This window comes from Ornithorhynchus anatinus, chromosome X2 (assembly GCF_004115215.2).
Source record: "Ornithorhynchus anatinus isolate Pmale09 chromosome X2, mOrnAna1.pri.v4, whole genome shotgun sequence".
NCBI lineage: Eukaryota > Metazoa > Chordata > Mammalia > Monotremata > Ornithorhynchidae > Ornithorhynchus > Ornithorhynchus anatinus.
In genome coordinates this window covers 28,900,155-28,913,532 of record NC_041750.1, presented here as the reverse complement: position 1 = coordinate 28,913,532, position 13,378 = coordinate 28,900,155, and the positions used below count along the sequence as shown (strand labels likewise).

General features: G+C 51.3%; 1 protein-coding gene across 6 annotated transcripts in view; it reads left to right on the top strand.

The window, feature by feature from the left end:
- The window catches only part of ZNF236 (zinc finger protein 236), a 50,052-nt gene that overhangs the window by 25,661 nt on the left and 11,013 nt on the right, over window positions 1–13,378 (top strand). For 5 of the 6 annotated variants that reach the window (XR_003755475.1, XR_003755474.1, XM_029053067.1 and 2 more), the window contains exons 13-25: window positions 194–338; window positions 1,097–1,357; window positions 2,674–2,924; window positions 3,208–3,309; window positions 4,106–4,257; window positions 5,685–5,791; window positions 7,367–7,518; window positions 8,300–8,572; window positions 9,568–9,850; window positions 10,544–10,647; window positions 11,500–11,865; window positions 12,479–12,624; window positions 12,745–12,988. Coding sequence is in view for 4 of the 6 variants with exons in the window: in XM_029053067.1 (XP_028908900.1) it covers window positions 194–338; window positions 1,097–1,357; window positions 2,674–2,924; window positions 3,208–3,309; window positions 4,106–4,257; window positions 5,685–5,791; window positions 7,367–7,518; window positions 8,300–8,572; window positions 9,568–9,850; window positions 10,544–10,647; window positions 11,500–11,865; window positions 12,479–12,624; window positions 12,745–12,988 (2,586 nt within the window). In the remaining 2 variants the exon portion in view is untranslated. The remainder of the gene's footprint in view (window positions 1–193; window positions 339–1,096; window positions 1,358–2,673; window positions 2,925–3,207; window positions 3,310–4,105; window positions 4,258–5,684; window positions 5,792–7,366; window positions 7,519–8,299; window positions 8,573–9,567; window positions 9,851–10,543; window positions 10,648–11,499; window positions 11,866–12,478; window positions 12,625–12,744; window positions 12,989–13,378) is intronic. The other variant, XM_029053066.1, reaches the window with a different exon arrangement.

Sequence of the window (13,378 nt, the reverse complement as noted above, 5' to 3'; positions counted from 1 at the left end):
CCCGAAGGACACTCCCAGCTTTTCCTGCTATGTCTTGAGACTAGATCCCTTCCCAGGACCCATCCATCTGTTTCTCGCTATGTCACGGGAATAGATCTTATCAGTTTCCTGAAATGGCTCCCCATATCTGGGGTTGCTCTCATCAGCTTCTTGAGCCTCCTTGTTAGTAATTTTACCTGCGCTTTATTCTCAGGTCTCATCCAGCCAATCCCGAGGAACAGCCAGTTCTTCCAAAGTTACTTCAACAATAATTTTGTGAGCGAAGCAGACAGACCATACAAGTGTATTTACTGCCACCGAGCTTATAAAAAATCTTGCCACCTCAAACAACACATCAGGTAATTCAGGCCAGGAGGGGCCTTGAGCCCTTAGCCTGGGCCAAGCTTTGACTCCTCCCCAGGGCAGCTGAGCCACACACATGATGTAGGGGTGGCATAGGGAACCCAGTAGTATGGGAGCTGGGCACAGAGTTGGTGATGGGCTGAAGGTTTGCTGGGTGAGGATGTGGTGGTGGGCTGGCCTGTGTGCAGAGGCTGACTCTGAGATGACAGGTGGTCTTGGCAGGGCCTGAAACTTTGATCAAACCCTCCTTTTGGTGTCAATTGAGGATCAGGTCTCTGCTGGTCAGGAGAGACCTTTTCCCCCAAGACAGCTAAGTACCCCCTTCATTGGTGGGAGATGAGAGTGGGAGTTCATTCTTCCTTTGCCTCCTTCTGGGTTTGTTCTTCATAAAATGGACCTTTTTCTTGGCCACATATCATTTCTTTACTAGGATTCTCGTGTGTTCTGTTCTGGGGAACAGGAATAATAATAATAATAATGGTACTTTTTAAGAGCTTTCTATGTGCCAAGCACTGTTCTAAGCACTGGGGTAAATATAAGTTATTTCAGGTTGGATGCAGTCCCTGTCCCACATGGGGCTCATACTCTTAATCCCCATTTTACATATGCCCAGAGAAGTTAAGTGACTTGTCCAAGCTCACACAGCAGACAAGTGGCAGAGTCGGATTAGAACCCAGGTCCTTCTAACTCCCAGTCCCATGCTGCCTCCACTAAACCATGCTGCTCACCTGGGCGTGTTTCTCATTCTCTACAGATCACACACAGGAGAAAAACCATTTAAATGCTCTCAGTGTGGAAGAGGCTTTGTGTCTGCAGGAGTTCTAAAAGCGCATATTCGAACACACACTGGACTGAAAGCTTTCAAATGTCTTATATGTAATGGTGCTTTTACGACTGGCGGTAGTTTACGGAGGCATATGGGAATCCATAATGATCTTCGACCCTATATGTGTCCTTACTGTCAAAAAACATTCAAGACCTCCTTGAATTGCAAAAAGCACATGAAAACCCATAGGTAAGTATAAGCTCCATCTGTTTCCAATCTATCTTTTAAATTCTCCCGCATATTGCTAGTGAATGTATTTGATCCCTGGATGACGATCCCCTGCTTTGGATTTAGAAGAATAACGTTTTTGGTAGCTCCAGTTATTAATGTAATTTTGAGGGATCTATTGAGAGCTGCAACCTAAAATCATTGTTTTTTTCTCCTGGTACAACAATATAGCAGCTTCCCAGTACTGAAATGAAATGCTCTATAAGACGAAGGACTGTGGGTATTGTCTTCCCCTTGAAATCTGGAAACGACTAGAACTGATCGGTTCCTCGGTTTACCTTTTGTGGCGAGGAAGTGCTGAAGCCGTGTCAGCATGGTCATCCTGAAATGTTCCCGGTCACCTATGAAGACCTGGGGAGCTTTATAGCGACGATAGAGTCTCCTGTTGGATGAGCCCCAGTCCAGTTTTGGAAACTTCCGGACCAAGACCCCAGGCAGAGGAAATTGACTCTAGTGTTCGTGGCTAGAGTAGCGCTGCTCACTCTCTCATTCCTGTCCATTGTGTTCTCACGGAGGCACAGAGAATGGCACTTGGCCAAGTGCACGTATGAATTTTGTATAACTCAAATGACCATAGCGTGGGGCTGATGCTGTGCCATAGCCCTTGGATGGGTGCTCTGGTAGTGGTGGTCTTTGCAGCAAATGCCCCAGAAATTTAAAGTTCTGGCTTCCCAGGTGCATTCTGGAATTCTCTTGCATGTCTGCAGGGAGCATAGCTCTAGATGGGTTCCAGAATTCTCTAGAGGCAGGAATCTTGCCTCTCAGCCTAGGCTTTGGAGATCCTGGAAGTTCTGAAGTGCTTGGAGAGGAAATTTTGGGGCCAGTTGAAATGGTTTGCGTCCAAGAGTAAATCAGCAGAGATACTTGATCTGCTAACATTCTTGCTTTGAGGATTGCAGTGATCACATGACTTGTGGGGTGCAAGCATTTCCACCCAAGTGCCTTTAGCAGATTTCTTGGATAGATTGCTGTGAGATTCTGGAACTAGCTTTAGAATTCCATCACCACTCATGTCTTCCCCGAAGGTTCCTGCACGTAGGGAAACCCAATTTTCCTTCAAAGGGGCAACCAAACTACTTAGGTAGTGTAGTCGATTTCTCGCCCATTGTCTCATTACCATCCTATGGAAATGGGCTTTTTCGAAGGCACAAGTGGCCTTAGAGAAAGCCAAGACCAAGGAACCCAAGTCCCTTACAATGCAACAGACACTCTGCTTCTCTGAGGTGGAGACGGTTCGCCCTTCTTAACTGTCGCCATTGTGATTGGTTTGTTCCAAGGTACGAACTCGTGCAGCAGCTGCAACAGCACCAGCAAGCTGCCTCAATCCACGACACCACTGTCGATCAGCAGAGCATCCCTGTTTCCACCCAGATGCAAGTGGAGATTGAAAGCGACGAGCTGCAGCAGGCCGGAGCGGTGGCAGCCGACCCTGACGCCATCTTGGAGCTGGAGCAGCCGCACGTGGTGGGCCCGGAAGAAGCCGCCTTGGGTCAGCCGCTGACCGACCAGCCTCTGGAGACCGAGGAAGGTCAGAGTTCCCACAGTGTAACGCGTGGGGTGGGGGTGGGGCATATCCGCATTGGATTTTTTCCGGAATGAAAGAAGCTTCCAAAGGCCAATCCCACGCAGAGCTTTGGTTGGATCTCTTTCTCCGTCCCCCACAACATTTTAAGGCAGTTTTCCGTTTGCGGACAACTGGCAGATTGCACCTGCCTTCTGTCTTTTTCGTGTCATTGTTTCACGGGAGTGACCATTGGCATCGCATAGGCCAACCTGAATACTTTCTTTTGTATTTGCATTCCTGGTTTTAGATAGGTTTGTAACTTCCCAGCATGCTCTGCAGGATAACATCGCTCAGTTTGAACAGCAGACCCTCCCCCAGCAGCCGTTTGAGCAGACCGGATTGTCGCAAGGTCAGTGCCCGAATGCCAGCTGCAGCTTTGGAAGGGTCATCTTTTGGGCTGGATTTTAGTAAGGTTTTTGTTTTGTTTTGTTTTTTTTGGCATAAACCGAGGAGGAGGGTGATGTGCCCCTGCTTTTCTGCTGGAAGCAAAGTTTCTTTAGAGCCATCCACAGTCTTAGCATTTCAGGTAGACCAGCCTCTGTCAGATCTGAGGCACTGGAGGGATGGAAGCGGGGCAGCCTCCCGACAGTTTGGTGGAGGTCCTTGGCCCAGGGACCCCTGGTTTCTGAGATGGCCTTTGTCCCAGCAACCAAGTAAGCTCCAGTGGGTGCTCAGGACCCCTTGTGAGGTCCAGGCTCAGGGATAGGAGGCAGGGAGACAGAAGCACCTCTCTTGTAATATGGCCCCCCCTGGATGGAGACCCTGTCTTGCCCCAGTCCTGGGCACCCTGGGTTGCTGTGCTTTGGTTTCACCAGCCTGAACCAGGGGCTGTAGGTGTACTAGAGGGTCTTCTAGACTGGGAGCGAGCCTTGCTGGGTTCGGCTTTGTGCCGACCCCATGCAACCCACAGGCTCAGTTGATTGTTTGGGACCCCCAGGTTCCTGGGATTGGGATTGCACCCCTCAGTGATGGGATCGGGGTCCCCAGGACCCTGCATCCCTGGGTGGTGGGCCTAGAAATTAGAGTCTCTCTGGTGGTCCAGGTGGCTTGCGGCCATGGCTAGGTGCCATTACCCTGGCAGGGCAGTCGTCATATACCCCATTAACTGGTCTGCTTCAGGCCTCGTCTGTTCTCTTTGGAGGCAGGTTTTACAGGGTCGGACTCCTACAGCCAGCAGAATCCATTTCCACCCGTCCAGCAACTGCAAGATTCCAGCACCTTGGAGTCTCAGGCCCTTTCAACTAGCTTCCATCCTCAGAACCTGCTGCAGGTTTCTGGCACAGAACCGCTGAATGAGGTGAGTACTAGGCCAAGGAGGAATCTGTGGGCAAGTACAGGCTTGGGTAGCTGCCAGGGGCGACAGCCCTGCTGTTGATTCAGGGTGATAGGCAGTGTCCATCGCTGGTGCCTGGCACTTGCTTACTGCTTCTGTGTACCTGGCATGGCATTCGGGCTGCCCCCATTGGGCCCCCCGCTCTCCCGTCTTCCCTTGGGTGGAGCTTTCTCCATACATGTACAGCCTTCCTGCCTTGGGGCTGAAGCAGGGTTGGTCTGAGTCCTTTTACCTTTGCCTAAGAATATTTAATTAGCATTTCTCTCCTGCTGTGTCGTCAAATGGATTATGTCAGAAACATAAAACAGGTATCAGGAAAGACAGCCTGGCCCAGCAGACTGGACAAAAAGTGACCTTAGCCTACACCAAGAACTGGTTTCATTGGGTTGGTGTATGTCAGGAATGGAGAGGGGAGAGTCAGGGATGTTGGATGATCTGTTCCTTGGGGAGAAGCAGGGATGGAGAGGGGAGAGTCAGGGGTATTGGATGGTCCATCTCTCACCATGAGGATGGTTTTCCAGGAGGGCAGTCAACACACAGTTCCTCCCAGAATTCTGATGCCTTGTTGGAGGCAGGGTCCTAGAAGTGATGGGCCATGGGGATGATGTGGTGGTCAATGTTCATGATTGCTGTTCTTGCCTATGCCACTAATGCCGTAGATATAGACACACTGAAGCGGCCCCTAATAATAATTATCCTAATAATGATAATTGTGGGATTTGTAAAGTGCTTACTGTGTGCCAGATGCTGGACTGCCTACAGTATATGCAGAACAGACACACTCCCTGCCCCACCTGGGCCTGAAGGTCCAAGTAGGAGGGAGGAGAGGAATCTGAGGCTGAGAAAAATAAAGTGATTTGCCCAAGGTCACACAGCAGACAGGAGGCTGAGCTGAGGTTAGATCCTGGGTCCTCTAACTCGCGGGCTGGGACTGTTTCCACTAGGCCATGTTGCACCCTTCCCTCCTCAACTTCCTGACCCCCTTCGTCCCCTACCTCAGGCCAAATGCTCACATATTTTTGGACTTATTTCTCTCTGTTGTCTTCAGGTAACTTATATATGCCTTTGGGTTCAAGGTTCACCCAAAACGTGAAGAGGGAGAAGCAGTATGCCTAATGGAAAGAGCAGGGCTTCAGAGTCAGAGGATCTGAGTTCTTATCCCAGCTCTGCCACTTACCTCTTGTGACCTTGGGCAAGTCACATCTCTTTTCCTCAACTTCCTCAACTGTAAAATGGGGATTCAATATCTGTTTTCCCTTCTATGTAGACTGAACCCCACATGGGACCTGATTATCTTGTGTTTACCTCAGTGCTTAGTATAGTGCTTGGCATATAGTAAGCACTTTACATATACTACAATTATTATTCTTACAATTATTTTTGACTTTCAGCCTACCCGTTTGATTCAAGAGCCCTCACAGGACGAACTAGAACTGCAACCCCAACGTCCCCCTCAGCTTCTCGAGGAGAGCGAAGAGCAAACCAGGCGAGCTTACAGGTGACTCTCTGTCACTCTCTCTCCCCTCCCTCTCTTCCTCTCACTTTAGCTGTTTTTCTCCCAAAGATCACCGGGATTATCATCAGAAATCCAACCCCCACCCCTCTACCCACACATTGCATCTGATCCCATGACTCTTTCTATGGGGTCATTTCTCCTTCCGCTCACCATGTTCTGCTTGGGATGGTCTGGTTAGTGAGGCAGGTGCCACCTCCCTCCAATCAGCCCCATGTTGGGGCCAGCCAGGCCAGACTGAATTCTTTTAAATGATTTTCCATCCCTCGGTCTTGAAATTTAGTTGGGAGTTATTGGCTGCTTTGTGATTGCCTTTGTGTCACCTCTCTGACTTGACAGGACTTGCCCTTCGCCTCTGTTTGCAAGCCTGTTGGGGAGAGGGTCTTTTGCACGTTTCATCTCTTGCCGCCTTTGTCTGGGCCCATTCTCCAAGTTCCTTTCCTATTTCCTTGGGGCATTAAGACAGAGAGCTCTGCAGAGGAATGGTAGCCATCTTTACCCTGCTTCCACTGCCCTGTGACCAGTGGGACAGGGCCCCCAACAGTCTCTTGAGACTGTTTTCTGGGGGCTTTGTATCAAGTGTACATCAACCTAAGCTGGACTTATGCTTCTGCAGGCAAATGCAGAGATTGTTTGGGGGCTAGGTGCCCTTGCCTGTCCTCCCTGATTCTGTTTTAGCCACAAGCCTCTGTCTTCTTTCTCTTGCCTCCTTCTCCCCTTCCTCTGCTCCCTCCTCCCTCCCACTTTCCCTTCTCTCCATCCAGTAAAGCACAGGCCTCCTTCTGCCTGCCTTGCCCGCTTGTGGTCTGAGCTGCCCAGATCAGAAGCAGTGTTTGTGTCCAACACTGGGGGTCATGGCCTGTTAAGGGAGCAGTCCAGAGCCAGGCAGCTAGTTTTGTACTGGCAACCAGAAACTCAGCCTTGGCTGCTGGTCTCTGCCGTCACTGTTTCCTTTTCCAGAGAGTGCCGGTCCAGTCTCTGCTGGGCTCAGAGCAGAACCAGAGGCCACACCGAGCTCTACGCATCTCTTTTGGGTGCTGCTTGGTCTACCCAGCTCCTACTGGGAGAGCAGCCGGGAGTTTTCACCTCCTGAGCCCCCATCTCAGGGCCAGGTGCTGGGGAAAGTGCCTCCAGCCTCAGCCTTTCCTGCCATAAGCTCCTTGTGGGCTGGGAACCTGTCTAACCAAGTCTGTTAAACTGTATTCCCCCAAGTGCTTAGTACAATGCTCTGCACACAAGAAGTGCTCAACAAATAATAATAATGATGATATTTGTTAAGCACTTGCCATGTGCCAAGCACTGTTCTAAGCGTGGGGTAGATACAAGGTAATCAGGTTGTCCTACGTGAGGCTCACAGTCTTAATCCCCATTTTACAGATGAGGTAACTGAGGCACAGAGAAGTTAAGTGATTGGCCCAGAGTCACACAGCTGACAAGAGGCGGAGCTGGGATTAGAACCCGTGACCTCTGACTCCCAAGCCCATGCTCTTTCCACTAAGCCACATTGCTTCTAAACAGATATGATTGATTGATTGATTGCCTTCCCTTCCACCTCTCTAGGTGTGACTACTGCACCAAGGGCTTTAAGAAGTCCAGCCACCTGAAGCAGCACGTGCGCTCCCACACTGGCGAGAAGCCGTACAAATGCAAGATCTGTGGGCGTGGCTTCGTGTCCTCGGGTGTCCTCAAGTCTCACGAGAAGACACACACGGGTAAGAGTCCAAGGGGCTCTCTGAGACCCTTTCTGAGACAGGCCGCACCGACGGTCCCCAGAACATACGTGGTCTGGCCTGCCTGCCCCTGTAGCTAGATGCTAGCCACTTCCTCCATTTCCCCCTTCAGCGCCAGGGTTCCCGGAGCCTTGGTCTGCTGCTGCTGTGGCCCCAGCGGGCGTGGAGGGCTCCAGATTTCAGTGGCTCATCAGCATAGCCTTTTAACAGGATCCTTTAGTCCTTTCTGCACACCCTCAAATACCACCCCCTCCCTGTGGTCACTGAACCTCCCTCATTCTCTTTTCCACTCCCATGGAGAAGCAGTATGGCCTAGTTGAAAGAGCACAGGGCTGGGTGTCAGAGGACCTGAATTCTAATCCTGGCACTTGCCTGCTGTGTGATCGCAAGCAAGTGGTTTCACTTTTCTGGGCCGCCGTTTCCTCATCTGTTCTCCCTCCTACTTAGACCATGAGTCCCATGTGAGGCAGGGTCCCCTCTTCTCACCCCCCAGTACCCAAGCTCTGTGTGCGGGAGCCATAAAAGAGTCAAGACCCTAGCACTGAAAGACAAATGAGATTCCAAGTGGCCCAGTCCAAGCTGTTGGGATCCAGTGGAATCCATCAGGCAAAGGAATCCCTTCACATTGAATGGCAGAAGCAACTGTCCTCCAAATTCTGGCTTTTCTTTTGAGCCACTTAGCTGGGCTCTGGGGTTGTTTGCCCCTCCTGACAGCTTTCACAGGGAGGCAGCTGGGTTTCCTCCTGCTACTTTATGCATCTAGGTTCCGTTGTTCCAGGAGTCAAGCCGTTCACCTGTAATATCTGCGCTGCAGCCTTCACTACCAACGGCAGCCTCACCAGGCACATGGCCACCCACATGAGCATGAGGCCTTACAAGTGTCCGTTCTGTGAGGAGAGCTTCCGGACCACGGTGCACTGCAAAAAGCATATGAAGAAGCACCAAGCAGTCTCGTCTGCGGTAGCTACATCTGGAGAGGCTGGAGGAGGAGGAGAAGCAGAAGGAGGCAGCGGAGATGGAGAAGGAGGAGGAGGAGGTGAGCTTTTTTTGGTTTTTCTTTTTTAAATTCTTTAGCTGATGCCAGGGCATGGTCTGTGGTGGTCCGTTCCATGCTCTTCTGGCCCTCTCTGCCTCTTTCTGTTCTAATTTCTCCCTGCCTCTCTCTTCTGTTTTCTGTATCTCATCTTCTCCCCCTGCAAGGTGCTGTGGAAGTGCTATGCTTAGGAACAAATAGAAAAGTTGAGGGTTCTCCACTCCTTCCCCTACTCCCTGTATCATTGTTGGGCTATGCCAGGGGTTCAACTGTGTCCTATCCCTGACCCCTCATTCAGCTATAAACCCCTGAGGGCAGAGGAGACGTGGCATTATCTTTCCTAATCCTCTCTGAGCATCATTTAATCAAGTAGTATTTACTGAGCATCTACTGTGTGCAGAGCACACAATGGAGCACTTGGGAGAGTACAGCAGAATTTAGTAGGTGCAATCCCCGCCCTCAACACCCCGAAGAAGGAAATGGACACTAAAATAAATTACAGGAGGAAAGAGACAAGGGGCTCTGGACAGGATTTGGTGCTGAAGGAACAGGGCTGGGGGATTTATGAACAGAAGTGCTCTGACTGTGTGAGGTCCTAGCGTGCAGGCTCAGGGGGTGAGCAGGTGGGGAGATTTACCCGTTAAATCTCACTCTCATGATTTTCCTCCTCGCTACTGCTTTCTACGGTATGTGTCTAGTGGAATTTTATTTATGTATATTAATGTCTGTCTACCCCTCTAGACTTTGAGCTCTTTGTGGACATGGAATGTGTCTGTTTATTGTTATATCATACTCTCCCAAGCGCTCAGTATAGTGCTTTGCACACAGTGAGTGCTCAATAAGTACAATTGAATGGAAGCGTGCATGGAAGAACTACTTGATTAGGAGCCTTGCTTCCCAACCTAAAAACTCAATGCTAATTTGTTGTGGTGTCAGAGGCCCTTGGGCATGTGCTTGTGCTGACATCATTTACGAATGTGTATGTGCATGCCTTGCAGTTGGCTGCCTGGAGGAAGAAGACGAGAACTCTGACAGGGCTGCTTCGAGAAGGCCTCGCCCCGGGGTCATCACGTTCACGGAGGAAGAAACAGCCGAGCTGGCCAAGATCCGACCCCAGGAGAGCGCTACGGTTTCTGAAAAAGTCCTCGTCCAGTCTGCAGCCGAGAAAGATCGGATCAGCGAGATGAAGGACAAGCAGGCCCAACTGGAAGCCGAGCCTAAGTATGCCAACTGCTGCACCTACTGCCCCAAGAGCTTCAAGAAGCCCAGCGACTTGGTGAGGTGAGAGGCCCTCGGCTGCAAGGTTAGGGATTTCCCATTTTACAGATGAGGAAACCGAGGCACAGAGCAGTTAAGTGACTTGCCCAAGGACACACGGCAAGCAAGTGGCAGGATTAGAACTCAGGTCCCCTGACTCTTAGTCCTGTGCTCTTTCCATTAGGTCATACTGCCTTTTTTTTAAAAAATGGTATTTGTTAAATGTTTACTATGTGTCAAACACTGATCTAAGCATGGGGGTAGGTACGAGTTAATTAGATCCGATGCAATCTTTGTCCTGCATGGGGCTCACAGTCTATGTAGGAGGGAGAACAGGTATTTAATCCCCATTTTACAGTTGAGGAAACTGAGGCTTGGAGAAATGAAGTGATTTGCCCAAGGTCACTTACAAGCAATTGGCAGAGCAGTTGGCAGACCTGAGATTAGAACCCAGGTCCTCTGACTCCCAAGGCCACGCCATTTCCACTATGCCACGCTACTTCTCATTTTCTTCTTCATATCATGATGTTGATTGCAGCCTATAATTTAGAAGCGCCTACTCTGGGGTTTACCAATTTTGAGCGAACATTCTTCTGTTGCTTAAAAATACCTGTTTTTTTTTACCAAATTGTGACTCTGCCAACCAGGGTCATGAAGTGGTTTCCAAGCGGATGGGCCAGTAGGACAGAGTGATTAGCAGCTGTCCGTTTTGCCTAGGCATGTCCGAATCCACACCGGAGAGAAGCCGTACAAATGTGAAGAATGTGGAAAGAGTTTCACTGTCAAGTCTACCCTGGACTGCCATGTGAAGACGCACACAGGTGAGGATAAGAGAGTTGGCCTCCTGAGGCTGGGAGGGCCTGGGAGCTTGGGGGGGTGGCAGGGGAGGAAAAGAAGGGGTTTTAAAGCAGGATTTTCTCCTTTTTTTCACCTCACACCTGCCCCCTCCCTGCATTCCCCACTACCGTCTCCTCATTTTCTTCCACCTTGGGAGTACAGTGCTCTGCATATAATAAGCTCTCAGTAAATACCATTGATTGATTGTCAGTCAATTGTATTTATTGAGCTAACATAGTGTGTGCAGAACACTGAACTAAGTGCTTGGGAAAGTACAATATAACAATAAACAGACACATTCTCTGCCCACATTGAGCTTCAGTCTTGAAAAAGTGAGGAAAGGTTTCACTTGAGACTCACGTAAGTGGGAGTCGCCCAGCCGCAGTGAGGGTCAGCCATCCCTTTCTACCCAGGGTGGTGATGGCTCTTTGGGCAGCTCCATCTCCGCCCAGCCACCTGCCCTGAGGAGTCTGACCCTGCACTGCTCTGTATTGCCCTCACTTTCTGAGTGCCTCCGGGGTTGTCAGCATGGGCCCACGTCCTTGGGAATGCCCAGGGAAGTCAAGAGCACAGGCTGCCCCTGCCTTCCAATAGCTCCTGCCCGAGGAGTTGGTGTAGCAAACCCAGAAATAACGGGATGAAACTCTCAAGGTGACGAATCCAAACAAGATCTCGAAGGCTCTCCCCGGCCCAGGGTCACGTTGCCTCTGATCCGACCCTTTGGTGTTGGCCCAAGTTGTCGTCGTTTAACTGTTGTATTCCATTCCATCCCCGGGTGGCCACATCGCCCCAGTGGTGGCTGACCGTGGTCGGCTGATCATCCTCTTGGTTTCCAGGGCAGAAGCTCTTCAGCTGCCACGTGTGCAGCAATTCTTTCTCCACCAAGGGAAGCCTGAAGGTTCACATGCGCTTGCACACGGGGGCCAAGCCCTTCAAGTGTCCGCACTGTGACCTGCGCTTCCGGACTTCGGGCCGGAGGAAGACCCATATCCAATGCCACTACAAACCGGAGAGCAAGAAGGCCAGGAAGCCGCCCGTCCGCACTCCAGCCGAGAGCCTACAGCCCGTCAGCCTCCTTGGGGCCCCTTCCGCGGACCCCAGTGTCTTCATCATGAACAACTCTGTCTTGGCCGCACAACTGGACCAGAATCTGCTCCAGCAGGGACTGGTGGGCCAGGCCATCCTCCCAGCGTCCATGTCAGGTCAGCCATGGCTCTTGGTTTCCCAGGGGGATGTGGTTCGGGAACTTTTGTTGCCTGGGGTATTTCATTTGGGCAGGATGCGGGGTGGGACCTCTGTAAATGCCCCTCCCATTGGACCCACCACCAGGCCTCGACCTCAATCAACCACACTTACCCAAATCCTGCTAGTTCCCCCACATCTGGGGCTACTCACCCCTAGCCCAGTCATGCTCCCCACCCCCTTGGGGCTTTGGCTGTGGGGCTGGCGGGGCCTGATTTCTCACAGCTTTGACACTCTGTGCCAGTCACGGGGGTGCCCCCAGTGGCTGGATCTCTCCCCGAGTGAGGCCTTCAGAAATAGTTCATTTGTGTGGCAAGGTGGCCATCTGAGCCATTCATTCGGTTGTATTTGAGTGCTTACTTGTGCTGAGCACTGTACCAAGCGCTTTACAGAGTAAAGTATAACAATAAGCGGACACATTCCCTGCCCACGAAGAGCTTACATGAGCCCTTACGGTTTCCGGGTACACCCAGCCTGCCCCCTCCCCGTGCCCAGTTCTCAGGAAAGGGATTTGCCTCACTCAGAATCCAAGGGTTTTGCTGATGGCAGTTCAATTGCCGGTTGTCCTCCTAGCTGGCGGGGACCTGACTGTGTCCCTGACGGACGGCAGCCTGGCCACCTTGGAAGGCATCCAGCTGCAGCTGGCCGCCAATCTGGTGGGGCCAAACGTTCAGATTTCCGGCATCGATGCCTCCAGCATCAACAACATCACTCTGCAGGTGGGCAGCCGTCTTATGCCAGCGGGGAAGGTTGGGGGAGGGAGGGAATGGTCCACTTGTGGGTGCAGCTTGGCATCGGCTTGCCGGCCGCCCTCCCCCAATGCCTGTCATGTTTTTCAGATTGACCCGAGCATATTGCAGCAGACATTGCAGCAGAGCAATCTGCTTGCCCAGCAGCTGACCGGAGAGCCCCACTTGACGCCTCCGAGCACTGCCCTGCAGACTCAGGATGGTCCAGTGCCTGCCAATGTGGTGATCCAGCCCATCTCGGGCTTGTCCTTGCCTGCTGCCGTGGCGCCGTCGGCAAACATGACTATCGGCCCGTTGTCCGAGCAAGAAGCTGTCCTGGGCCCCGGGAGCAGCGGTGAGACAGGCCGACATCTGGCTCATTTTGCAGGAGCCACCCATCTGCCTTGAGATTTCCTATTGATTTAGAGAAGCAGCATGGCTCTGTGGAAAGAGCCCGGGCTTGGGAGTCAGAGGTCTTGGGTTCGAAACCCGGCTCTGCCACTTGTCAGCAGTGTGACTGTGGGCAAGTCACTTAACTTCTCTGTGCCTGTTAACTCATCTGTAAAATGGGGATTAAGATTGTGAGCCTCACGTGCGACAACCTGATTACCTGGTATCTACCCCAGCGCTTAGAACAATGCTCTGCACATAGTAAGCGCTTAACAAATACCAACAGCATTATTATTATTATTATTGATCCCCCTTCTGCCTCTGGCCTCTTCCAACTCACCAAGGAGTTGGGAGC